This window comes from Peromyscus leucopus, chromosome 15 (assembly GCF_004664715.2).
Source record: "Peromyscus leucopus breed LL Stock chromosome 15, UCI_PerLeu_2.1, whole genome shotgun sequence".
Classification (NCBI taxonomy): domain Eukaryota; kingdom Metazoa; phylum Chordata; class Mammalia; order Rodentia; family Cricetidae; genus Peromyscus; species Peromyscus leucopus.
The window spans coordinates 51,914,468-51,941,197 of NC_051076.1; the positions used below are offsets into that span (position 1 = coordinate 51,914,468).

At 47.2% G+C, this 26,730-nt stretch overlaps 1 protein-coding gene across 1 annotated transcript in view; it reads left to right on the forward strand.

Moving 5' to 3' along the window:
- Positions 1-26,730, forward strand: part of Nr5a2 (nuclear receptor subfamily 5 group A member 2) — a 134,441-nt gene that overhangs the window by 703 nt on the left and 107,008 nt on the right. The window contains exons 2-5 of the mRNA XM_028857536.2: positions 10,426-10,563; positions 14,298-14,416; positions 15,982-16,123; positions 18,402-19,048. Coding sequence (XP_028713369.1) covers positions 10,426-10,563; positions 14,298-14,416; positions 15,982-16,123; positions 18,402-19,048 — 1,046 coding nt within the window. The remainder of the gene's footprint in view (positions 1-10,425; positions 10,564-14,297; positions 14,417-15,981; positions 16,124-18,401; positions 19,049-26,730) is intronic.

Here is a 26,730-nt window from a genome sequence, read left to right on the forward strand (position 1 = left end):
GCGTGCGCCCGCCACCACTGCCAGCAGAAAATACAGTTCTTAATCTTCTACTTCAGTCTTAACAATTTCTGATCCTTTTGAATCAACCCCACTAAATGAAATTTTGAACAGTTTGAAACAAGCAAATTGCATTGATTGACCATCAACCAAATGGCCTAACAGGAAGCTTCCCAGTATTATGACATTTTAAGGTACTGGAGAGTGAGATATCTCATTCACTGTGAAACTATAGAGAGAAAAAAAAATTCCCCCTAGCAAATCCATCATTCAAGAGAAAGAAAGCCAGACTATCATTAAAGGATTCCAGGTGGGGAGGCATCATGAATGTAACTTCCTTTTATCACAGAAATAAGCACATATCCTCCCCACAAGTGGAATCTGGAGTTTGGGTACTTTCTAGACAAGTACTCTATCACTGAGCTACACACCTAATTAAGTGAAGCATCTTGGGTTTTGTTGTATGGAGGATGATTGATGTTTTGTTTTGTTTTTGTTGTTGTTGTTGTTGTTGTTGGACACAGGGTTATGTTAAGTAGCCTTGGCTGTTGTCCAGGAAACTGCCCTGTGGTGATCCTCCTGTCTCCGACCACAGTGCTGGAACACACACACACACACACACACACACACACACACACACACACACACACACACTCTTATACCAATGTAGAGTCCCAAAGTTGGTAATTTTGCTGCAAAGATTATGTTCAGTTAATCCTAAACTAAAGACAAGGGAAGCAATCTTTAGTGACCATGACTGCTGGAGAACGCGCCCCCTTTGCTTCCTCTAGACCGGAGCCTGGATCAGCCCTTCTAGGAGGTCCTTGCTCCATCAGTGGTAGCCAGCCCAGGAGTAGGTTGGGACTGGATCACTGGGGTTCTGGTTTAATCCACCTACGGCAGTGATTGCTTTTTTTTTTTTTTTTTTTTTTTTTTTTTTATGGTCCAGCTACGCCCCGAAGTATCTATTGAGGAAATGTTCACCAAGAAACGTTCTGTACTTAACGAAAAAGAAAACACTGGCAAGTGAGTGCCAGAGAGAGCATGTGGCTCTTCAGAGGGCAGGGACGCTGGGCACCAGAGCTTTGCAAGCTTTGAGGCCACCGCAAGCTGTGCACTCGGGCACGGGAACCGCAGCGGGTGTGCGGACTCGGGGGGGCCAGACGGCGCGCGCCCGAGGCTCGCACCCGCTTAAGGCTACCGGGGCTTTGACCCGCACAAGGCTGCTGCCCAGGACAGGGAAGGCGGGCTGTGGGACCACACACGCGGTGCCCCCGCAGGGTCCCTAGCTCATAGGGCTGATTAAAAATGGCAAGGGAGCAGGCAGAGTGCAGACCGCAGTCGAACAGGAGCTGTTTTCACCCACTGCACCAGCAGTAACGTCTCAAAGGCTGTGCTGGGACTGTGGCGCGATGGAAGCAGAACTGGTTGGTGGTGGTCAGACCTCCGAGGGGCTGCTGGGTCTTAGCCCCCCAGAAGAGTACCGGAGAAGCCTCGTCCGCCCTGGACCAGCTTACACCCAAAACCCAGGCTTGCCTTGGCCCTTCAGGTCGCCTGATACAACAAACATGACAAATGTCATTAAGTTTTCCCAGAGGAGTTGGGCGGCGTGGGGGTGGGGGGGGGAGGAGGGAGGAGGAGGAGAGAGAGGTGGAGGTCAGGGAGACCTTTCTCTGCACCATCATTGCAGCCATCTAGGCATACTTCTGGTATCACAGCTCCCTGGATGGCTTGGAGGGTGTTCCCATGGGCCACATCTCAGCAGCTACAGGCACCTAAATTCGCATCTAATTACCAAGGATAACTCTAGGAGTCCTGGCAGGATGGAGCTGTCCAAAGGGCCGGTGAGGCGTCTTCAAACCAGGAACTTGAATAGACTGAGCCCTTTCCTGAAGGAGGGGTGACCCTTTCATGAATCTTTTTCACTGCCCAGGGCAGGCCTACTGAGATGAACGCCCACCCCACCCTCGGGCAGCTACAGAGTCGGGTGCCTGGGTAGTTTTGAGATGGCAAGCTTCAGGCAGAGAAATTTAGTTGTTGTAAGCCTTGGAGGCTTGAAACACAAGCCCAGGAAGCAAAAAAAAAAAAAAAAAAAGACTCATGGAGAAACCAGCTGAGGCTTGGTCATGATTTATTTCTTTATTTGACCCTTTACCTGGCCCACAGGCTGAAGTTATCTTGAATTCAGTCTTGAACTTGAGTTGAGCTAGAGACAGCCACAGGAACTGACACCTTTGCTTCATACCTGTCACCCCCACCCCACAGAGACCTATTTCTCTGTCTGACACTCCATTGATCTTCACCCTGTGGAAAGGGAAGCTTCTCTGAGATTCTTTTGGCCTCAAGGGAATTCAGGAGCTGGGAGACAGGGTCCTTTTCTTGCATGGTGTGTGTGTGTGTGTGTGTGTGTGTGTGTGTGTGTGTGGTGGGGGGTGAGTACGAGCAACATTTAGCTTCAGAGACTGTGCCCAGGAAATCCAGATAATCTGAAATTCAGCAGACAAACTGATCAATGTTATATCTTTTTTTTTTTTTTAAAGAATTCTTTTGGTTATGTTTTGATTGATAAGCAAAGATACCTAAGTTTTAAACTTCAGCTGTCTGGTAAGCGATGTTGTCTGCAGATAATGCTATGATCAATGAGGATGGTGTCAAGCCCTACAGGATGGACAATTTGGCTGGTACTGCTCCCGAGGATCTATTTTTAGTTGTCCTAGAAGGTGACTCCCTTTTGATTCCAACTCCTTATGGAAAGACAAGCTTGGGTGAAGTTAGGAGAAAGAGACAGTTATACATCCAAGGCATGCTGCTCTCCATTCATTTGTAAAGTTTACTTTGTAAAGCCCATTTAATTCTAATTAAATTATAGACGAAGAAAGTTTGCTTGCTTAACAAAAGCTCATTGGATGTCAGCAGAGTGGGTTGTAAATAGAACCCCAGCAACGTGTCTCAAATCTGCTCCCTCTGCGATTCAGGGACTATGACTTGAAGTTGGCCAGACTTTTCCAAAAGACACTGGTAAATGGCTCTTTATATTCCTTTCAATTCTGAAATGGAAATCAGATTTGGATCCCTGTAGAATTCAAAGGGGGTGGAATGAGGAAGAAATTGGCAATAACCTCTGGGGGGGGAGGGAGTAAAGGTGATGTAAGGGAGAGGAGAAGGAACTATTGGTGGTTGGGCCTTGGGTTACTGTATGGCTCACTGTGGCAGTGGACACTGTCACTGCATGCCTAATAAGCTAAGGAAATTCACAGTTGTCTATGCTAGTTACAGAGTCAGTCTGAGGAAGATGGGGTGCCACTTGAGTAACTGTGTTTAGAAAAAGAGATCTGTATTGTTTACCTCTGGAGGGTGGGGAGAGGCATAGGAACAGTTAAACAGTTTGAGTTTTTAAACACCATTGACAAACCCACTTGGCACTCCTGTGGGCAGAAATGCCAGATTCCTTGCTCAGGATCTGAACAGTGTCTTTTCCCTGACAGCTCAAGATCATCCCCTCAGAGGACCTCCGTAGGGTCACATAGAACCACCCCCTGCTAGCTAGTTCTTCTTTTCTTTTCAAGACAGGAGTTTTCTGTGTAATAGCCTAGGCTGTCCCCAGTGGAACTCAGGCTATGGACCGGGCTGGCCTCGAACTCACAGAGATCTGCCTGCCTCTGCCTCCCAAGTGCTGGCTGGGATCAAAGTCGCGTGCACCACACCCAGCTATACCCAGTGCTACCTCTTAAAATCTTCCTGGTTCCAGACAAGAAACTTTGGAAAAGACATTACTGATTTTGTCTCAAGTCTTCTCCACTCTTTCCACCTCTATTTCTCTGGGTTTTGAGACAGGTTCTCAGTTTGTAGTGAATGCTAGCCTCAAACTCCAGGCAATTCTTGTTCTTCGGCCTCCTAAATTCGGGGCTACTGGCTAGCCACACCTGGCCCCTATACTCCTAGTCTTTCTTTTGCGATTCTGAGGATTGCACATTGTTAGGAAGGTGATGTATCAACTAAGATGCACAGGTCCATCCCATCATCTTCTGGTCTCACACACACACACACACACACACACACACACACACACACACAAATTGTCTCCTGGGTAGAGGTGTATTGACACCCTTTGAATTGTTCAGGCTTTAAAATTTTTTTATTTATATGAGTGCTTTGCCTGTGTGTGCCTGGTGCCAAAAGAGGGCCTCTGATGCTCTGGGACTAGAGTTACAAATGGCTGTGAGCTGCCCTTGTGGGTGCTGGGAATCAAACCTGGGTGTGCTGGGAAAGCAGCTAGTGTTCTTTTTTTTGGAGACAGAGTTTCTCTGTGTAGCTTTGTGCCTTTCTTGGAGCTCACTCTGCAGCCCAGGCTGGCCTGGAGTTTACTGAGACAGAGATCTGCCTGTCTCTGTCCCCACCCCAGTGCAGGGATTAAAGGCGTGCACCACCATAGCCCAGCAAAGCTAATGTTCTTAAGTACTGGGCCATCCCTCTACCAACCCCCTCACCCCAAGCCCCTCATCGCCTCTAAAACTATCCCTCCTTCCTTGGGTGCCCCATGCTCAAGGGTGACCACACAACGTGTAAGCCATAAGCCTTGGTTTTTCACTCTGCCTCTTTATAAATTGTGCTTCTCTGTATCTCCCATACGTCAATCAACCGTTGTTGTATCTGGAGTCAGGTAGTTTCAAGGTAGGGTCTCATTTGAGAAAGGACTTGTCATTTACCAGGAGGACTCCAATTAAGAAGTTCCTTCTTGGCTCAAGAACCTCCCACTGAAGTCGGACACAGCTGAATGGCAGCTGAGCCATCATACCCTAAAAGACAAATTCTATATCCAGGTCGAGGAAGGGAGGGTTTATGAGGAAAGAGATGTCAGGTGTTGCCTAGTTTACCTCTTGGCCGGCCGGCTTGCGGACTGTCCTTGTCTTGTCCATGCCAAGTGTTGTTTGGTCTGGTCCTCCTAGCCCAGATCATTTTCCCAACCCAAAGCTTTGGAGACCAGCTCTCCTTTGAAGATCCGGGGCTCCCAAGGAGGGGCGCGCTTGACCCTCCCGTTGAAGAAAGTTCCCAGTGACGTCATTTTAAATATAAAGAACCTTAAATTCCCAAAACGGAGGTCAAAAATCTCCAAAAGCCCCTCCTTTCTTTCAGGGCGGGGATGGGAGGGTGTCAAGGGTGGAGGTCAGGAGTGGGGATTATTCTAAAATTTGTTTGGGTTTGCTATTTTCCACGCCGTAAAGCCCCGGGAGGGGGTATTTATTAGGACACTCTCGCAAGGGATTGTGAATCAGCGGATTTGCACAAAGTCGGGGTATGTGTGTGTGGGGTGGGGTGTGGGGGACTATCTGCCTGCCCCTGGGCGGGGGAAATGTCCACCCCCGCAGCGGGCCTGTAGTGCTTATTGGACACACGCAACAGAAAGGGAGTTTTAAAAATGTTTTTTAAAGGAGGAAAAGGCGACTCACTTCGAGTTTGTGTTTTGCAAAGCTTCGACACACGGTAAGGTGCTCCATAGCCTTCAGCTGTGCCGAACCGCAGCAGCTCAGTTCTTTTTAAAACAAAGCGCTCCGGGTGAGGGCGTCGGGTCTGGGAGCTCACTCCCCAGAGCCCTCGGGCAAAATGCAGTATTTGCTCAACTGACTTTTGCAGTTTCGGGTGGGCTTTTCAAGGGGGAGGAGTGAAGAAAATAAGGAAGCTCGAGCTTCAGGAGCTGATAAATTCGTTTCTCTTTTTCCTTGGACTGTCGCGGCCAGGTGGAGAAGACTTTTAAAAACATACACACAAAAAAAAACCCTAGGATTCTTCCCCTGCCTGAGAAGTAGATACCTAGATACATAGGACAAGAAAGGTAACTTTGCTTGTTTCTTTTTAAAACACCAAAAAAAAAAAAAAAGAAAAAATGAGAGCGAGAGAAAGTGGGAACAGAGGAGGAAGCGTTAAACTTTTGTTTACCAGGATAAAGTTTTGCAAGTTTGTTGCTAAGTTGGGCGGGTCGTTCCAAGATTCATCTGCCCAGGTGCGCGGGAAAGCGGTGTCTGCTGCTCTGATTGTAAGGCTTAGGAAATTTGAATTGGTTCTGAAAATGTTGAGTTTGTTTTTTTTTTTTCAGCGGGAGTGGGTTAGGCGCGCCGGGCGGACGGGCACTTAGGTCAGGTCAAGGGCAGGCTGTTCTCCGTGCGCGCTCCACCGAGCGGCGCGCGACCTCGGGAAGGGAGAAGACCGGAGGAGAAGCCGCGCTTGCATCCTCGTGGGTGGGGAGTGCGAGACCTCCTCAGCTCCAGCCAGCTGGGTGAATGGGGCGCGCACGGCCCCGGAACGCCGAGGCTGGATAAAATATGCCAGGCCTGCGCTTCTCGGGCTCATCAAGGCTGCGGGAGCCTCCCCGAGCTATCATCCTTTGTAATTGCAACCGTCAATCAACACTTGAAGACAAAGTCAAAGCCGGGAAGGGCGAGCCCGGGAGACTACCCTTGCTGGAAAGGAGGAGGAGCGGGGGAGGGGTGAGGAAGGAGAAGTTTGCTAGAAGTTGACCCGGGAGTGCCAGAGAAATTCGGAATGTTCATGGTAGTAGCTACGGGGAACTTGTCTTTAAGTCTCCGCCAGAAGAAAGGCCGAGTTGAATTCCTTCCTACATGAGCTTCCATAAAGAGGCTGAGTGGCTTTTGATAAAAGATAGCTCCCGCGGAGGCTGGGATGTACGTCCTAGGTCATGCTGGATGCATTCTGGGGACCGTGATGACCGTTTTTGGCTTCGGCATTTAGATCACATAGGTCTTGATGTATCACCCTTCATCACAACTACTACTCTACTCTTCCCCAGCCATTCTTTCCCACCCCCACCCTCCCCTCTCTGGCTTTTCGAGACAGGGTTTCTCTGTGTAGCTTTAGAGCCAATCCTAGAACTCACTCTGTAGACCAGGCTCGAACTCAGATCCGCCTCCCGAGTGATGGGATTAAAGGTGAGCGCCACTACTGCCCGGCTCGCCCATGAGTCTCATAAGCATTCTGAGGCCATAAGAATCTAGAACTATCCCAGGTAGCGGAAGGTGGACCGCCTGAGCTCCGCCTCCTCGGTACAGCTCTAGGGTAGAGAGAACATTCTTGGAGACACCTCAACGCGGCCAAGGTCACGGAACACGCTGGTCCCCTGCTTCAGTAGGGTCTCTACCCAACGGAATTGCAGAGTGAAGGACCCAGCGTGTGTGCTGGCTAGTGTAGAGGGCATTGGGAGGGTGCACTTGGAATGAGCAGGGAAGCCTGATTCCCTCACCCCTCCTTCAGCGTGAGACTCGGCCACTCCCCCAAACTTGAGGAGCAACTCCAGGGAAAAACGTGAGTGTGCCCTTGAATTTCCAACACAACCCAGCTCCTGTAGATTTCTCACCCTGAATACCCCCTCCTCGGAGGTGTTTTAAGACCCTGGAAATCTGAAATAAGGCTGATCCTAGGTAACTCCTTATACCTAGGTGGTGGTGGACGTTGGAGTTCCTTTTGTTAGTAGGAAAAGTGTCCTGTGTGAGTGCCTGTGTTTGTGACAAGGTCTCATTATGTAGCTCTGGCTGACCTGTACTAACTATAGGAGACCATAGACCAGGCTGGGCTCTGAACTCACAGAGATCCTCCTGCCTCTGCCTCTTTAGCGCTGGGATTAAAGGTGTGGAGGTACTTATTACCTCTGGCAAGAAGGCAGTTTCCCTTTGGAACCACTTCAGCTGACTGCTAGACAGAGGCTCAGCTGAGACTAGATTCTCCAACCTAAGGGAAAGCCAGAGAAAGGCCCTGCTGAACTGTCAGAGGCCAGTTCTTTTCAACGTTGTCTTGCACACCTACTCCCCATCTTGACCACCTCCCTCATTAGTGAGGCTTTTTCTTGGACCTGTGAGAAGATATGAAAGTCCCATTTGACCTTTAGCACCCATCACTGTCTTTGGAAGGAGTGTTGGGAGGACAAATGGAGCTGGATAGGGAAACCACTGGGCAGAAGCTGGTAACACCAGCTTACTCACAAAGTTCACCTCGTGGGGCAGGTTCTGGTTCTGGTTCTGGCTAGGTCTTTTTTTCCCCCACAATAAAATCACAAGGGCCTGCCAGAGATTATTTCAGTTTCCTTCACCTCTGGGAGCCTCCTCTGGTGCCACCAAGGTGCAGACCAAGAAGCTGGAGTCCAGCATCCTTTCTTGGCTGGTGGGTAGGAAGATCAAGAACGAAGGCCATTATGAACTCTTAGAATTGCAGTGAGTGGAGGCTGTTTTTAAAGCTTGGAAATAAAACTGATTTCCTAAGTTTGCCTGAACTCCAAAGTAAAGCAGGCTGTGAGTAATGACTTGAGCATGGAGATTTGCTCCCTTTCTGAACTATGTAAGAATATGTGTTTGTAATTCAAAGTGATGTCTTAAATAACGGGCAATACTGAAAATGTATTGACATTGTGACTTGATACTAACAGGAAAACTTGAGCTTAATGATCACTAATATAGGCAAATTCAGCCCACTCCCCCATGCAAGCTAATTGGCAGGCCCCTTCAATTGTGTGGCTAGAAGGGGACTTGCTTAGGCCACATTGGTTTTCTAAGACCCCTAAAGATGCTATGGAAACTGAAAATTAAATCATTTGGATTCTGTATATATATATATATTTTAAAGCAAAAAGATAGATCAGTTTGGAGAGTAAACGTATTTGAATTGCTAGCCATCGGTGGATAGCCCACTTCATAGAGAAGTGTGAGCAATGATTGGAATAATTTTATATTCATTAAATACTAGACTGGGCAGTTTATGTGATCTCTATGCCATTTAAATAGAAAATAGAAATCCAGATCTTTTGAGATTCAAATTCACCCCCTTGTGGGTGGACTCTGATAATTACCCAGTTGCACGGCAGACCCTGGGTATGGAGCTTTTTGCATGCATGTAGGAGGCTGGGGAGAATGTTTTTCATCTTGTTGGGATGAGATCTGAAAACTTTGAAGATGTGGCTGGACTGGTGGCCTAAGAGCTTTCGTAACAGATGGTTCTTTAAAACTTCTTTGTAAAATGCTGAGCCTCTGGGCGTCGTGTGGATCCGCCCCACCAAAGGGACTCTAAAGCAGGGGTTGATCTCTCCATCCTGCGTGGATCCTCCACACAGCTCTCACTGCAACCAGGAAGTCACCAAGATAATCTTGGGACTCAAGTGAAGTGTTTTTCGTAAGCAGGGAGCTGGGCCTGCAGCGTGGGGAACCAGGAGTGTCTGTCATTTACTTAAATTCCATGCAAGTGAGAGAAATCGCAGTGACTTCAGTTGTCCCTAAAGTGAGCCTCAGCCCTTGGGTTCTTTAGGGCCCAGCCACCCATGGTATGCCTCTCAGATTTCTGCGTGCAGGGTCCTTAATAGCGGGGTCGGCTACCCTCCACTTATGAATCGAACATCCTTTGATTCTTCTAGGTGTTTTAAGTGGTCACATCACTCCTCTCGGGTCTCCTCTTCCCCACACTCAACGCAAGGACCACCTACACTCGAACACCCCAGCCCTTCTCCTTGCCTTCCCTCGGCCCTTTGAAATGGCCTCTCAGCCTTCAGATCCTTGGCCGCTCTGCTCAGACACAGGTCGCTTCTCCATAGCTGAGAAGCGGAGTTGCATTTACATCCCCCACCCACTTCTCCCGCCCCAGGCCAGGGTGGAGTGGGAGTAGATTAAGGCGGGGTGAAGAGGTTGGGGCAGGCACCCAGGCCAGCGCTTCCTTATTGGCTAGCGGCTAGTGTCCAACCTGAGTCCGGAACCTGGGTCCCCATTCACTGTCTTCACCTCTCACCCGCCCCCCCCTCAACCCCCACCCCCGCATTCCCCTTACCTCCCTTCTCCAGCTGGTCTTCCCCTTTCCTCCCGGCACTGTCACCCTCGGGGCCAGGAAGGGTTTGCTCTCACCCGAGAGTAGTGGGAGGTTGGAACTTCTGAAGTCCACACTTGTGATAGCACGAGAGAGGGAGCTGAAGGAGATAGGGGGGAAGGGGCGGAGGAGAGAGGAGAGGACAGTTAGAGGAGGGAAGAGAAGTGAGGCGAGAGAAAGAGAGAGAGAGACCCCTGCCGATCCTGAGCCAGAGGGCGGGTGCAGGGAGGGGAAGGAGTCCTGGAGCCGTTCAGCCGCTGCAGTAGTAGCAGCTGGCGGCCGCCTCTGCTGCCCTCCGGAGCGCGGCGCGCACAGATCGCTGTCCCGGGCAGCAGCGCCCCGGCGGTCGCTGCCTCCGCCTCTGCGGAGCGGAACCCCAGCAGGCAGGACGCGGTCTTCTTAGTGTGGCTTGGTAGCGGGGTTCTCCCGCGCGCGGCTCAGGGACAGCTCTGAAGCTGCGGGAGCGGACAGGGCTCCGAAGTCCTGCCCGGCAGCTCCGGCGAGTGGGTGGGTGAGCGGGCACGCTGGTCACCCCTTCTCTCTTTCCGCCGGAGTTGAATCTGTGCTGCCCGTGTCCAGGTGCTGGGCTTCCGGACCGACACCGACTCCCCATTCCCGCCCGCAGCCGCCTTGTCATGCTGCCCAAAGTGGAGACGGAAGCCCCAGGACTGGCCCGATCGCATGGGGAACAGGGGCAGATGCCGGAAAACATGCAAGGTAAGGGATTGCGGTGCGGCGCTCCCGCTCCTGGCTTTTCCAGCCTCGGGCTAACCCTGCGGGCTTCAGCCTCTGCGGCATGGACACCAGAGCAGCCTGGCTGGCAATTCTCAGCCTGCTACAAGCTGCCGGGCAGTGCGCGGGCCTCGGCCTCCTTAGGAGCGAGCATAAAAGTTAATGGCACTTGAACTAGGCGGACGGTGCTTTCTCATCAATGTCTAATTGGCCACTTCTAATTAAGTAGAGAGACTTCGAGCTCAGAGCCCACTGGAGCTGGGGCAGCTTAAGGCTAAGGGTACCATGGAATAATCTTCCCGAGGAATGGTCATCCCGGCTCTAGGTTGTTCGAACTGTCGCGCAATTTAGTGCTCCCGTGTAGAGGGAAAAGACTACTAGGAAAGCCAAGTATATACAGGAGAAGATCACAGGAAGGCAGTTAGTTGGTGTTAGAATCATATGAGGACCCCAGAAGCCTAGCCCGACCCAGCAGTCGGCTAGGATTTGGGCAACTCCAAAACCGCTGGCATAACTTAAAAAGCACCTCAACTCCATTCCGGGTCAGGATAGTGCCGAATGCGGGGTTGGGGTGCTCAGGGTTAGTTCACTGCCCTGTCTGCCCCCCCCCCGAGCTGTGATTATAGATCTCCCATTGGTGCCCCTGCTTTTGATTGATACCAGAAAAAAGATCAAATCTCATTTGCTGTATTTTCTTCACTCCAAACTCTTCAGAACTTTATACCTCGCTACGGGCCAGGGTGGGAAACAATGCTAGGAAAAGTTCTTCCATCTTCGCCCCTACCAGAGTTCAGGATGTTCGGGTCAGCGGGCTTGTGATCCCCAAAGCTTCCTGCCGCCCTTTTGAGCGAACTTGAAACGGTCAGAGAGGGGCGTTGAGAGCCGTGCCCAGGGCTGCTGCACTCTGCAGTGCCGGGTAGGCTGCGTGCCCCCGCGCTCGCGCTCTGGCTGGGAAATCTAAGGTTGTCTTGCCGCACAGAGAAAAGGGGTGGCAGGCACGTGGGTGGCCCAGTTACCCTGGGCGATCCTGGGGTCTCTCCAAACCCCTGGGTAGGGCTGTAGAAGTTCTTTGGCCGAAGTGCTCAGACTAAGTTTATGTGTCGGCTGCTAAGAGAGCCTCGCTGCCCCAAAGAGGTGCACCTGGGATTTCTGAGAAGTGCCCCAGGCCTGTTTCCTGCGCTCTGGCCTCCAGCCCTGCTAAGTTTCCTCCCGGCAGGAGGACCCAGTTTTTGCTACTTCCTGCCCTGAAGCAGACATTTGGGGTAGCCGGTCGGTCGCAGACGCGGGAAAAGCAGCGCAATGGAGCGAAATACGGGGTGTACGGAAGACTGGAGAGAGATGCCTTGGTAGCTTTTTTTTTTTTATTTTTTAAGTTGAGAGGGCCCTTCATGCCTCCAGCCGCCAAGCCAAGATATTAGCTTTCCTTTGTGCTGGGAAGCTAGCAGATCTGGTCATAGGTTGCTTGGCCCTGGGTTCGAAAGCAGCGTGGGAAAAGGCTGGTGCGGCTTCAGCGGTGGTTTGCAGCCTGAGCTGAGCACACCGGCAGCGGCACGGGTAGGTTCACTCACCCGGTAGCTCACCCATACTTTGACAATGCGGGAACCCAGAAAGAATCCGTTACTGGATTCTCAGGCAGCGTGGGGCATCCAACTTCAGCGGATTTCTCTGAGGACCTAGCTTCACAAGACCCGATTGTTCCCTCTCCTTTTTGCAGGCTCCCTTTTTGCAGGGCATTTCTTCGCCAGGGTGGATTTGGTTCAACTCTTAATTCAGGTGCCCCCCCCTCGGGGGGGGGTCCCTGTGGGTAACAAACAAAAACAAAAACAAAACGACACCCTGTACTCCCAGATGCACCTCTTCCTACTCAGACTCTGTATTTCGCAGAAGAAGGGCCTCGGTCTTTTCCATGTGGCGTCTCCCAGATGGGCACAGAGGGTATAAGTGGTTGTCAACCCGATACTCTTAAATGTGAAGTTACAGTTTACTTTGTTGGGAGACAGAGGAGAACATACATTTAATAAAGCACAGGTCCCCCTCAGCTCAGAATTGTACCTGCAAAGAGAAGTCATGAGTTTTCAGAGCCTCATAAACAAACATCCCCAACCCACAGCTTTCCCGGAACCCTCGGCTCCTGGTTCCTTAGAGTGGCGCTGCCTCTCATGGAGAGTTGGCATTCAGGATGGCTCGGCTGGAGAGAGGCACACTCAGCATCCCTTACTTCTAAGTTCTTGAGTCTAGGGACCGCCTTTGTTGGTGCCCTTTCCCTAGATCTTTGCAAACTGTTGCTTACTCCCGGGTCAGTTGAAGCGACAGCCTACTTCTCTGCGGTGGGGGAAGAGATAGATACTCCATCAAGACTCAGGGAAAAAAAAACACCTAACTTTATTTTAAAAGAATAAGGATATTACCTGGTGATAAAGAGGCATAGTGATTTGGCTATGGGGTAGGAGTATTTCTCCATTTCCTTTTTAGTAAACAAATCTGAGGAAACCTCTGCCAGGCTGTGGGTACCCCTCCCCCGCCCCGCCCCTTGCAATGCCACTGATTAACTTAAAGCAAACTCTCTTTGGAGTTTGTGCGCCTTTGGGTAGAGGAGAGTTGAGCAAGGGGCCCCAGAGCCGGGTGCACGTAGGGTTTAAAGAGGGTGTGGGGAGCAGGGCGGTGGCTGGTTGTACAGACCTGCCCCCTTGCCTGGAGGTCGGGCCACCCCTGCTCCGCTTGCCAGCCACTTGGGAGTAGGGGTGGAGGCTTGACCGAAGTGAGTTTACAGTCTCGTCTGATAGTTCCTTGGGGTCTGCTGGCCACTGACGTTCATGTGCACAGTTAAGACTAAGGCGTTTGCGGGTTAGTCCCGAGCCATAGTGTTCCCCACAGTGAGCCAGGATGCCAGGCTCTGATTTCTGTTCAACCGGGCAGTCTCCGGACATGTTTATACTTTGCAATGCTTATGGGAAGCTTGTGAAGTCCATTCCAAAGCTCTAGAATTCTGCTCAGCCCTCTGTGTGTGTCTTTTCTCCCGTCTGTTCCGGGTGTCCTCTCCTCTTCCTTGTTTTTATTTTCACAGGACATTTTCAAACGTGAGGAGATGAAAGTGGCCAGAACAGAACTACAGTCAATACGGAACTGAATGTTTTGATTAACCTAACAGACTTGAACCCAGTCAGGGAGCCACAGGCTGTTGTTAAGGGGTGGGGTGCGGGGGTTGCTTCTGAGAAGCAGGTTTCTGAAGGAAGCCTCATTGCTCTCCAAGTAGCGTGTGTAAATTAGTGTTGCTAGCCTCACAAAGTGTGGTGGACTCAAAGCGAGCCACTTCAATAGTGTGCCAGTCACTTTACAGCCTGATCTTGCTCCCCTTAGGCAAAGGTGACATTTTGGAACGTTAGGGGTTTAAAAGAAATTTTAGGTTGTTACTTTATATGGTTCATGTTTCTATTCTGATCCGTTGGCTTTTGTTGAGCAGTGGTCAGTTTAAAATGTTAACCAAAAAAGTTGGAATTACTTTTAAATTTAAAAATATGAAGTATATGTTCACTGATGCCCAAAGATGTTTTCCTTTCATTACGTAAAACTAGTTTTCTTCGATACCAGTTGGGTAATTATTATTTTGTATTTTACCTGGTGATATTTGGGCACCAACCACCAGAATGCCTTTTATTCAGCTTCAAAACCTATATTGGAAATTAATGGGGCACGTGTGCACATTTCTCTTTTTGTTTCAGTGTCTCAATTTAAAATGGTGAATTACTCCTATGATGAAGATCTCGAAGAGCTATGTCCTGTGTGTGGCGATAAAGTATCCGGGTACCATTATGGTCTCCTTACCTGTGAAAGCTGCAAGGTTTGCTCTCTCAGTGCTCCCTAAAAAATAGAATGTTCAGACCAAAAAAGCAAACCGTTGAATTACCCTTCAAAGCTAAACTTAAGCTGCTTTCTTTTTTTCCACTAAAAAATGAGAGGGAAAGTGTCATAGGGAGACTAGTAACTTAAAATATGTCTGATGCAGTTTAAAAGGCAAAGATACCTATGCTCTTTAGAAAACTCAGCCAGTCTCATGGCTTGAAAAGAGTTTATTGTTGGTGCAGGGATGTATCTGTAGGAGGGCTTCATTTCTAACAGTCCTAAATATTGATTTTGCTTCACTTTTATATAATATATATATATATATATATATATTATATATATATATATTTAAAGCATCCTTCTTGAAAGGAAACATGACAAAGTATATCCCAAGAACATTTTAACTTGAGGGTCATCTGGGTTGCATGTTTAACATTTTCTTTAATACAGAGTACATGAAGATCTGAATCCCCAGCTGCATGATTTTATCCTGATAGATTCCAAAAATAATTTAAACATTTTTTTTTCTTTTGGAATTTATATTAAGGTACCAAGAAACCAGATTGTAGTTTTCTAATTGAACAATTTTGTTAAGTGTATCATGTGACTTATGTAAATGCAGGGAATTTGAGTATGGTCAATATCCTTTATTACTAATCTTTTCAAGCCCTTAAGGGTTTGTGTCTTTTTTTTTAATAGTCCCCATAATTCAACTTTCTGTATCCCCCCCCCCCACACACACATATTCTGTAAAGATTCTGTAAAGTAGAAAACTCCGTGCATTTATTTAAACCATTGCCAGGAAACCCACCTCCATTTTCCACAGCAAAATAAGATTGCTTCTGTGTGCGGTCCCTCAGAATAGGGTGCCACCTTAGCAGAGGTGACTATGAAAGCCACACACTTTACTTCCCACCAGGCCCCTTGAGTGGAAGGCAGGCATGAGCGTTGTGGGTTGTGCACGTGTCCCTGCGTGTGAGCGCGTATCTTTCCTGTTAGCTGAATTTTTAAAACACAGTTCCCACCCTTGAATGGGTTCCAGTGGCATTAGGAGCATTTCCCCATTTTGCTCTTGAAGTTCTTTTCCTTTTAACTGTCGAGTGTTGACATTTGTGAAAGATCTGAGGTATTTTGCTATTCACTTCTAACACGGGCATTTTACAATGGTTTGTGACTGAAATTGCATGAGACTCCCCCAAAACAATGTAGGGCTCTATGGCTTATACCTCTGTTTGGAACATTAATGTTCATAGGAAACCAGATTTAAAAAAAAAAAATCATTGGTCAATATAGAGTGTATTTTTTTTTTCTGACTCTCGGAACGAAATGGTATGAAATTGATGTAATTCTTCAGGAATATAACTCCGAGGCCAGAAAAGTCTTCCCTGAGGCCTGGCAGTGTTGCGGAGGCTGGTCTTACTGAAATGTGAATAAACCACAGGACCACATAAGGAAGGGTTCAGTGGCACGATGAAAGCATTTACTGTGTGATTTCCTCAGAGAGAAACAATAGAGGAAACAGGTTAGACTGTAACATGCCTCACTGTTTTCTCTGTCTTGTAGGGTTTTTTTAAGCGAACAGTCCAAAACAATAAAAGGTACACATGTATAGAAAACCAGAACTGCCAAATTGACAAAACACAGAGAAAACGTTGTCCTTACTGTCGGTTCCAAAAATGTCTAAGTGTTGGAATGAAGCTAGAAGGTAAGACTGCCAATGAAGTCTCCTGGGACATGGACTTGAAAGAACTGCGTGGAGCATGGGGACGGTCTTTTTCTAGCCCTTTAACGCTGTTGACGATGATGGACAATACTTTCATGTTTTGTCTGTAGAATAACCTGTCATTTAAACATGGTACCATCTACTAGGGGAAATAAGGGGATATGAAAATTGTCCTGCTCTCCTTTTTAGTTTGGAATATGATACATTTGATATGGAAAAGGTCAGCAAGACTGTAGCAACTCTACTGAGAACAAATGCAATTAATCTGTAAAGAATGTGAAAAATAAAATGAAATAACCCTTAATTTTTTAAATCAAGATGCGCTAGTAATTTTTTTTTAAAGAAAATTAGTGTGCTTGCTATAGTTGTTATTCGTTTCACGGTTCTTGAGAAAAGTTAGTTTTTCATTGTGAAAAGGAATTTCTTACACAGACTTTCAGTTTTTAAAAGCATCAAAGTAGACATCTTTTTTTTTTTTTTTTTTTTTTTAAGAAAAAGGTAATGACTGAATCTATAAAATTCAACAACCAGAAAGCAAAGCGCATGCAAAGCAATGAACTCAAATCAGGAGCACTGGGTTGATGAGCCTGGGAGAAGGGTCCTTAAAAAGTCCCACCAAAACTGTTGAAAGAGAGCTGCGGCATTCCGCTTGGCAGCCGGTGAAGTTAATATGTGACTGCTGTAAATAATTTGTACTTCATGACTGTTATGGCGCGCTGCTATTTTCCAGCCTTTGACCTGCTGGCCTTCCACAGATTAAACAGACAGCAAATAACACAACATGGTGGGGGACCCAGCAATGTGCTAGAATGTACTCCGTTTGGTCAAGGAGACACAGCTACTTTTATTTGGAGGTTTTCTGTCATGTAGAACTCATTCTTGGGTAGATGTGCCGAAAAAAAAATTTAATGAGTTGTGTTTGGGGGTAAATCTGCCAAATTGCTAACAAATTTGTTCAACTAGAAGCAGCCACTTTGGTTAGCATAGGGACTACTTTTAGGAGGAGACTGAGAAAGGAAATAATTGATGCTTATTAAATTTATCATTGGTCCCTTTAGTTGCCAGATAGTGGCAAATGCTAACGACAAGGCAAGAGCAGATGATGAAATGCTGAAACTTAAGTGATGTGACTCCACACAATGTCACTTGATTGTGTGTTTTTAACCTCAACATTTCACTATGCTAATTGTGTGTGAGTTGCCCATCACCACACTCATACTTCAACAGTAGTCAATAGGACAATAGAATATTTGATAAGTTTATCTAAATGGAAAACTTGTGATCCAGTATAGAATTATGGATACTTAGAATTCACAATAAATTTTTAATGTGAATACTAATCCTAAGATTAAAAAGCTCAACAACTTGACCTCCAGCAATCTCAACATGTCCCAAGCTGTCAGAGGTTGCTGGGTTCTGTCTAATTACCACAGTTGGTGGACTTGGAGAGCTCTGCTAACTAACAGATGAGGCATGGCTCCACCTCCACACCGCTATGGCACAGCAGAGTCTTTGGACTCTGTTTTCATTATATCCAATCCCACTTCAATTCAAAGCAAGGCTGGTGGTTTTCTCGTGTGCGCTCAAGTCCAGGGTAATGGGTTTTCCAAGAAGAGCCGGTGCCTAAATAACCTTTGTAACAAAAGTATCCAAAACTCATGCGGAATGAGGAAGACGTTGGGAGAAAAAGTACTTTATCCAGAAATGAGTTGATTCTCTTTTTCTTTAAAGAAAGGAAGGAAGGAAAGAAAAATTACAGACAGACAGACAGACAGACAGAAAAATTGCAGACAGACAGACAGACACACATACACACACACACACACTTCACTTCCTCCTGTGACTATCAATATTTTGGAATGCCTAGAGGCAGCAGGCATACAATTTTCATTTCCCTAGAAACCGTGACATAGCTGGTTACTAGAAACTGACCCACCCAGAAAGGAACCCTCCCCCCACGAATCTGAAATATCTGTTGTGAAACTTTTTAGTCTACGAAGGGCTGATACTTTCTTGGGTACTCCAAATATGTTTTTGATAACAAAGCCCACTTGAAGGAAAGAATTCATAAGGAAGACATTTCTTTTGCATGGAATATCTGTGGGCTCTCACAATGAAGTCACACACACACACACACACACACACACACACACACACTCTTCCTCCTGTGACTATCAATATTTTGGGATGCTAGAGATCTTGCAGACTGCTACTAACGAACTCCCCTCTTGTACACCCTTCCTTCCTCCTCTATCAACAGCCGTGAGAGCGGACCGCATGCGAGGAGGCAGAAATAAGTTTGGGCCCATGTACAAGAGAGACAGGGCCCTAAAGCAGCAGAAGAAAGCCCTCATTCGAGCCAATGGACTTAAGCTGGAAGCCATGACTCAGGTGATGCAAGTGATGCCCTCGGACCTGACCATCTCCTCTGCCATTCAGAACATCCATTCCGCCTCCAAAGGCCTACCTCTGAACCATGCTGCCTTGCCTCCCACAGACTATGACAGGAGCCCCTTTGTCACCTCCCCCATTAGCATGACAATGCCACCTCATGGCAGCCTGCAAGGTTACCAACCATATGGTCACTTTCCTAGCCGGGCCATCAAGTCTGAGTACCCAGATCCCTACACCAGCTCGCCTGAGTCAATGATGGGCTACTCCTACATGGATGGTTACCAGATAAGCTCCCCAGCCAGCATCCCGCACCTGATACTGGAACTTTTGAAGTGTGAGCCAGATGAGACTCAAATTCAAGTGAAAATCTCAGCTTACTTACAGCAGGAGCAGGCGAGCCGAGGCAAGCACGACAAGCTGAACACATTTGGGCTCATGTGCAAAATGGCGGACCAGACCCTCTTCTCCATTGTTGAGTGGGCCAGGAGTAGCGTCTTCTTCAGAGACCTGAAGGTATGCCATCTCGTGACCTAGCCTCCTCTCAACAGAGATCTGACTAGGTTCCTGACTTGTTACTTATGTTCTATGTTCTTGGCGCTTAGAATAGGTTTTCCTTTTGTCACTGTAGGGTGGGTATAGCTTGACTTAATAGGGCTTTCGCTCTGTGTAGTTCCTAACTGGGCGATGGTGTCTAACATGACCCTAAGTACTGTTTTGTTTCCGTACAGCAGAATGTATCCATCGCTCTTAACTCGGATGGTTTGTTTCCCCAGAAATGCAACATCAAACAGCGACTATGTTTTTTTTTTTTAAAGTGACCAAGTCACAAATAATATAATAATGCTATCATCTTGAAGGTTTCTTTTCAAAGGGGAAAAAATGCCAATATTTAACTGTTCAGGTCCTGCAAAGTGCAAATGATGCCACTGGTTAGTAGCGTCGTGTAGGCATTTACTATTTGTTTGCCCTGACATTAGGGTAGTAAAACCATTGTTTTCAGAGCAGATTCCAGTAGGATACGGACTGCTATTGCATGGGGAGTCAGCCAATGGCGAGCGCCTGTCTATTGGGTTCCTCTCATATGTCTGTGGTTTTAGTAAATGGATTGGTAAGTTGTAAACACAGCACTTGTTTGCATAAGGATCTATGTTTAACTACATAATTATCTTATTTCCTGGAACTTAAAACTGAATTAATGCAGGAAAGTTATTCAGGAGTTCGGAATCTGAGTGCTGACCAAGCCACATTTTCTAACTGATCGTTCCATTCCCGATTTAAGCAAATCCTAACTTTGATTTCTAAGGCCGTTTCATTATAAAATCAACATTGGGCTTTTGCTCTCATGGTGGGAGAGGTGACTAGGCATCTGATAACCTAGCGTGAAGCAGACTTTTAGGCAAGGCTTATCATTCAAATGCACTGTGCCAGACAGAGGGATGGGGAATAAAGAAGCCACGTGCTCAGGGAAAATACTGTTTTTCATGGACGTCTTCTTAAAGCACCAGCAGGTATGTGTGTGGGAAGAAAATTACCTGACTAGATCTATAAAGAAGTTAATAAAATGCCACCAGCGTGCAGTGACGCTGCATCCTGCCCTTTATTGCTGCACAGAGAGGGTGGCTGAAGGTGGTGACCAGGCTGCAGAGAGCAAACAGAAAGCTTCGGGCTAGCGTGATAAGACCAGGTGCTTTCAGAGTAAGTAGTGTAGAGAACCACTTTGTGATAGAGCATCCTTTATTTAAAAAGCAAAACCCAAACAGCCTACTTTCCTGGGTGCTTTTATATTCATAGCCATGTCCCTAAGAGGACAGATGAGCTACTTAAAAAAATCAAAGTGGTTTTGGCTGCAACTGGGAGGTGAAGTGATGTACATCACCCAGGGAGCGGTTCGGTGGACTTGGGTTGAATGACGTCTTCTGGGTTTAGAGCTGTGTCTGTCGTAGGCAGGGATCGGCGTTTCCAGGCTTTGTTGCTCTCACATGTAAAACCGTGCATGCGCGATGGGCGAGGGCTGGAGATATGATGGTGCTTGTGTCTTGGTTGATCGTTGAAGGTCTGACACACGGAAGGCACAGTACGGGGCGGGGGGGTAGTCTGTTCTGTACATTGTTATAGCTGTTTGATGGGAGGCTCAGTCTTTATATAACAATCCTATGTTCAGTCTTAACATTTTTTTTTTTTTTTTTGGCTTTTTGAGACAGGGTTTCTCTGTGTAGCTTTGCGCCTTTCCTAGAATTGCTTTGGAGACCAGGCTGGCCTTGAACTCAGAGATCCGCCTGCCTCTGCCTCCCAAGTGCTGGGATTAAAGGCATGTACCACCACCACCCGGCTCAGTCTTACATTCTTTTTTTTTTTTTTGGTTTTTCGAGACAGGGTTTCTCTGTGTAGCTTTGCGCCTTTCCTGGAACTCACTTGGTAGCCCAGGCTGGCCTCGAACTCACAGAGATCCGCCTGGCTCTGCCTCCCGAGTGCTGGGATTAAAGGCGTGCGCCACCACCGCCCGGCTAGTCTTACATTCTTAATATGTCACTGGGAAGCAGTGTCAAGCAAGTGTTACAGGATGGTACGATTGCATTGTAATGAATAGTCAGAGCAACACCCAAAATAACCACGTAGCAAGTTAGTTGTATGAGATGACTATAAAGTTGAATGAGATATAAAGATAATCCTTCCTAAAGTTTCTAATATTTTTGCATATAATTCTTGTATGTAATTCTTTAAAAGAAAACCAAAACAGGAGCTCAGGGATTAAGAGAACTGGCTGCTCTTCCAGAGGTCCTGAGTTCAATTCCCAGCAACCACATGGTGGCTCACAACCACCTGTAATGAGATCTGGTCAGCCCTCCTCTGGCCCTCAGGACAGGTAAATATGCAGGCAGAACACTATATGCATAATAAATAAATATTAAAAAACAAAAACAAAACAAAACCAACCTGGTGTGGAAGCATGCTTGTTATCCCAACACTCAGAAGGTTAAGACAGGCTTGCAGTGAGTTCTAGGCCATCCTGGTTACAGAATGAGACCATGTCTCAACACAAAACAATAAGAACAACAAATTTCTTTTACGAAGACAGCCGACGAGATGTATGTTTTAAAAATCAACAACGGAATAATGATTACGTGTATCCGCAAAAATAATGTTAGTGAGTGAATGGGGTTTCGTCACAGGTTAGACTTCAAGAATGCTGGGAAAGTAGTCATTTTTCAAATGTCTTTCCCTTGCAGCTAAATTCTGGAGTGTGATTCCTTCCAATGGCACGGGCTTAACTGTGCCTGAAATGGCAATGTCTTGGTTTGGGACGGGTGTCGACATCTTTATGCTATTGTTTAATGTGCCTGGCAGGCCATCATCATAGGAAACATTGAAAATGGAAAGTAAAAATGCACAGACACCGGGGTACCTATGAAGGGATGGAGGGGTCTCCAGGGGGCAGAAAACCTGGACCCAGTCAGCTTCAGTGTTTTTCAGGGAACAGAAAGTGGAACTTCAGTAACTTCAGGATGGCTTAAGCAGAGCTGAGAGAAGAGAATTTCCTTTCTGCTTAAACATAAATTTACTTTGTCAAAAAACCAGAGCAAGTCCATAGAAACAGGCACTGAGACACCTCCAAGGGATGTCTTTTCAAAAGTTGTAAAGAATGACCCACAGTAGGAAATACATTATACACTGGGACATGGTATACCAAACACACATCACACACACACACACACACACACACACACACACACACACACACACAGAGTAGGAAATACATTATACATTGGGACACATCATCCTCCCAACACATCACCTCCCCTACACACACACACACACACACACACATACACACACACACACACACCCCATACACGCATTCATCCCTAAAGCGAGGTTTCACATGATATTCTGTGACCTACATTTCCCACACTCACTCTAGGACTTTCTATTCTGCTTCAGCCTCATTATTTCATGTTTTTTTTTTTTTTTGCTTTTTATTCTGGTCATGACCCACTAAATTGATTTGATGACCCACTAATCACTTATGACCCGCAGTTCGAGAAGTATTGCTCCAGGGAAGGTTTTGTGGTCTGTCCACTGGCTGTCACCTACCTGTCACCACCATCTCAAAATGGCTTCTTCCTGGCTTGGGCTAGAAGGCGTGCCTAAAACCCGTAGTCTGATTCTTTTCTCTTTTTGTTCAAGTTGTGACTTTTAAGTCTCATTTGGGAAGATGAATGGTCACCTTTAAACACGTGTTGTTTTCTTGTTAATGTCACAGCAAATTGCCCATCAAGTGAGACACTTAGGGGACAGATTGCTTACACCCCTACCACTCCAGGACAAAAAGCTCCTGGAAAATAATAGGATAATAAGGCAATTTTGTAAACGACCCCTTGATCACATGCACAGGACAAGTTATATATACTTCCTCCCATGTCAGAAGGAGAGAAGGCAGATTTTGTTCAGGGGAGAGAGAGGGCCCGTGGGTAGTTTTGACTTTGCTTCATATCTGTGAGGTACATGTGAGAAGGGAATTAGTTTTCAGAGCAGCGGTGTGGAAATCAACACACAGAAAGATGATAAAAGTGAGTCCCAGAGAGCACAACTGGGAAGGGGAAGGATCGAGGGGACACACGAACACCTCAGCTGGTTGGGTTTTTCATTCTCATACAAAGAACAACTTTGGTCTCCATCCTGAACAATGGCATCTGAGTGGAAAAATTAATAGTCGGCCACTTGTCACTTTTGAAAAAGCACGTGTGCCAAAAAAGCATAGTCCCCACTGCCTAGAGATGTAGCCTAGGTTTTCAGAGCCAAAGCTGGTGAGAATCAGGTGGTTGGTACCCACTGTCTGTCTCTTGATGTGTGTGCATGGCTGTGCATGGCTGTGCACGGCTGTGCACGGCTGTGCATGTGGTTTTTGCGTTCGCATGTGTGCTTGTCCACATGTGCCTGCATGTATGGTGGCCAGGGTTTGTGGTCCGGTGTCTTCCATCATTCTCTACTCTCCAGCTTCTGGAATCCAGTGCAAAAGCAGTGAGTCTGGCTGACCAGACTTTCTGTTTCTTCCCTCTCTCCCTCTGCACTGGCATGGCAGTCTGGCTGTCTCCTTGCGTCCACTCAGCTTTGTACGTGGGTTCTGGGGAGCCAGAAGCAAATGCTTTATCAGCTGGACTGTCTTTCCAGAGAGTGTTTACCCCCTAGTGAAGGCAGAACCGAGACTCAGAGTCAGAGAAGTAGACTTTCTGTGTGTCCTTCCCTAGTACACACACACACACACACACACACACACACACACACACACACACACACACGAGCATGCACAGAGAGAGACAGACAGACGAGCAGACAGACAAGTCCGACACATGCACACAAGCTCGGTGACCTCTGACTCCCAGACCACAGACCTTTGCCCATAAAGCTAAAGCGGATGGATCTCTGGGTTATCAGAAGTCCATCACCACCACCATTACATCACTAATAATCAGCATGACAGGTTTTCCCTGGGCCCGGACGACCCCGGAGAGAGAATGAGTCACTTTAGAAAGCCTCAATAATTCTTTTCAGCCACTGGGGAGTCATTTCGGGTAGATCCACCAGCTAGTGCTTCTGGGCCCTTGTGCAACCTCACTAAGCACTCACCCCAAGGCACTCGGGCCCCGCGGACGCAACTGCGCAGGCGAAGGCCGGTCCTGGTTCTGCTCTGTGCTCTCAGCTTGGGACGAGGCATGAGCGGTTCCTCCTGCCAGAGAAGATGGGCAGAAGGAGAAAGCAGGATGGAAACCCAGGTCGCATGTCAGCCACAGACAGGAGACGTACCCCTCTGAATTGTTTCAAACCGGCCTATGTTCAGGATGAACTTAACCTCCCGAAAAGAGGTGTCCTGGTGAGGGAAGGAGAAAGAGGCCCCGTTTTCCTCTGTTGTACATCGCCTGTGACTTGAATATCTATCTCACAAATGTGAGTACAGTGAGAAAATAATTCCCACTTTGTTAAACAACTAACGAATCTGGAGTATCTATTTGATCTTTTAATGAGACCAGATGTCCTCAGAGGATTCTGGGAATGGATATAGAAGAACTTCCCCTCCATGAATGATTCTGATACATGTAGGAATAAAAAAAAAAGTCTAAATTAATCCTGACTGAAACTCGTAACTAGCATTTCTGTGGAAAATAGGTCTCAGAGACTTGGGGAGTTTGTGTCAAAGGAATTCAGTCATGTCGAAGCCAGCTCTTAAGTGTGGTTTTTCTCTAAATCAAAACAGTCAAGGCGGGGGCAAGATTTCTCTTTCTCTGATCCATTACAGAATATCTAAGCAGAGTCCCATTTATTTTTAACATTAATTTTGCCTTCTTTTTTTCTTGAGATGGGTGTTTCACTATGTAACCCTGTAGACCAGGCTGGCTTCAGCCTCAAAGATTCACCTGCCTCTGCCTCCCAAATGCTGAGGTTAAGGCTATAAGGCACCATACTAGACCACAGTGCATCTTTACTAACCAATACACTTGTACTGGATCTGCCCCAATTTTAAAACTTTAAAGATTCATTTTATTTTTAGTTAATGTGTGTGTATATGTGAGGATGTGAGCATTTGTGTACAGTGGCACTCAGGTCAGGTCAGAAAGGGTCTAGAGGTGGAGAAATAGATGGTTGTGAACCACCTGAGGTGGATTCTGGGAATGGAACTTGGGTCCTCTGCAAAGAGCAGGCAGCACTCTCAGTCATGGATTGAGAATCCCTAATTCTTTTTGTTTGTTTGTTTTTCGAGACAGGGTTTCTCTGTGTAGCTTTGGTGCCTGTCCTGGATCTCATTCTGTAGACCAGGCTGGCCTTGAACTCACAGAGATCCTCCTGGCTCTGCCTCCCGAGTGCTGGGATTAAAGGCATGTGCCACCACCACCTGGCCCTAATTCTTTATTAAAGTTAGTTCTCGTTCTCTGTCTCTCTCTGTCTATCTCTGTCTCTCTCTGTCTATCTCTGTCTCTCTCTGTCTCTCTCTCTCTCTCTCTCTCTCACACACACACACACACACACACACACACACACACACACACACACACACACACACACAGAGACATGGATGAATATGAGCATCTTCCCACATTCCCCCTCCCATTGGCTCCTGCCTTTGCCTGGCAGTTAGTAACTGAGATCAGGAGTATCTGGTCTAGTCCCACTCCTGAGGCTCCCTCAGGCAGTTTCCAGAACCTAGGCACTCTTCGCCTGCCTTTGCTTCACTTCTCTGGGTATAACGCAGTTCATCTGAGAAAGAGATTAATACGGTAGTAAAGAAAGGAACTTGTAATCTTCTTCTCCAACCAGATTTCTCAAAGCAAATTAAGTTAAACCCTCTACTGCTAGTTGCTCATAAACAACAACAACAACAACAACAAAAAGCCACAATAAGATAACTAGATCATACGTAGATTTACAAGGCAATCGGGAGACTGATTTCCGCCACTAGAGGTGGACAGTTCCGTTTTTGTAAATCTGGAGAGTGGGTAAGCCAGTCAGTCTGGCACCCTGCTTTTGGGGTCCCCTTTGGTATTCAGCTTCCAAGATCTGAAACAATCCTGTGCTCTTGCTGATGATGGGGGCGGGGGTAAATATAGTCAGTTACAAGTAAGTCTTGTGATATGAGGACCCTGTTATCTGCATCTGCTTCTTGGCCATGGGTGGTCTGTGCTTTGGTTAGTTCATTGGTGGGCATCTGAGCATGCCCCATCTTAACAGTGGGGAGGAATCCCCTCACCCCAGACAGGGTTTCTCTGGGTAGCTTTTGGAGCCTATCCTGGAACTCAAAGAGATCCGCTTGGCTCTGCTTCCCAAGTGCTGGGATTAAAGGTGTGCATCGCCGGGCGGTGGTGGCACACACCTTTAATCCCAGCACTTGGGAGGCAGAGGCAGAGGCAGGCAGATCTCTGTGAGTTCGAGGCCAGCCTGGGCTACCAAGTGAGTTCCAGGAAAGGTGCAAAGCTACACAGAGAAACCCTGTCTCGAAAAATAAAAAAAGGTGTGCATCACCACCGCCCAGCTGGGAGGAATATTCTTGACTGATGCATGTGGTTTTTCCATTTTAAAGTTATTTTGTTTCTGTGTGTATGTGTGGGGGGCACACACACGCGCATGTCAACAGCTTCGAGGCAGTTCTTTTTCCACCATGTGGGTCCCCAGACTACACTGGTAGTCTGTTTTGATGAAAGATGTTG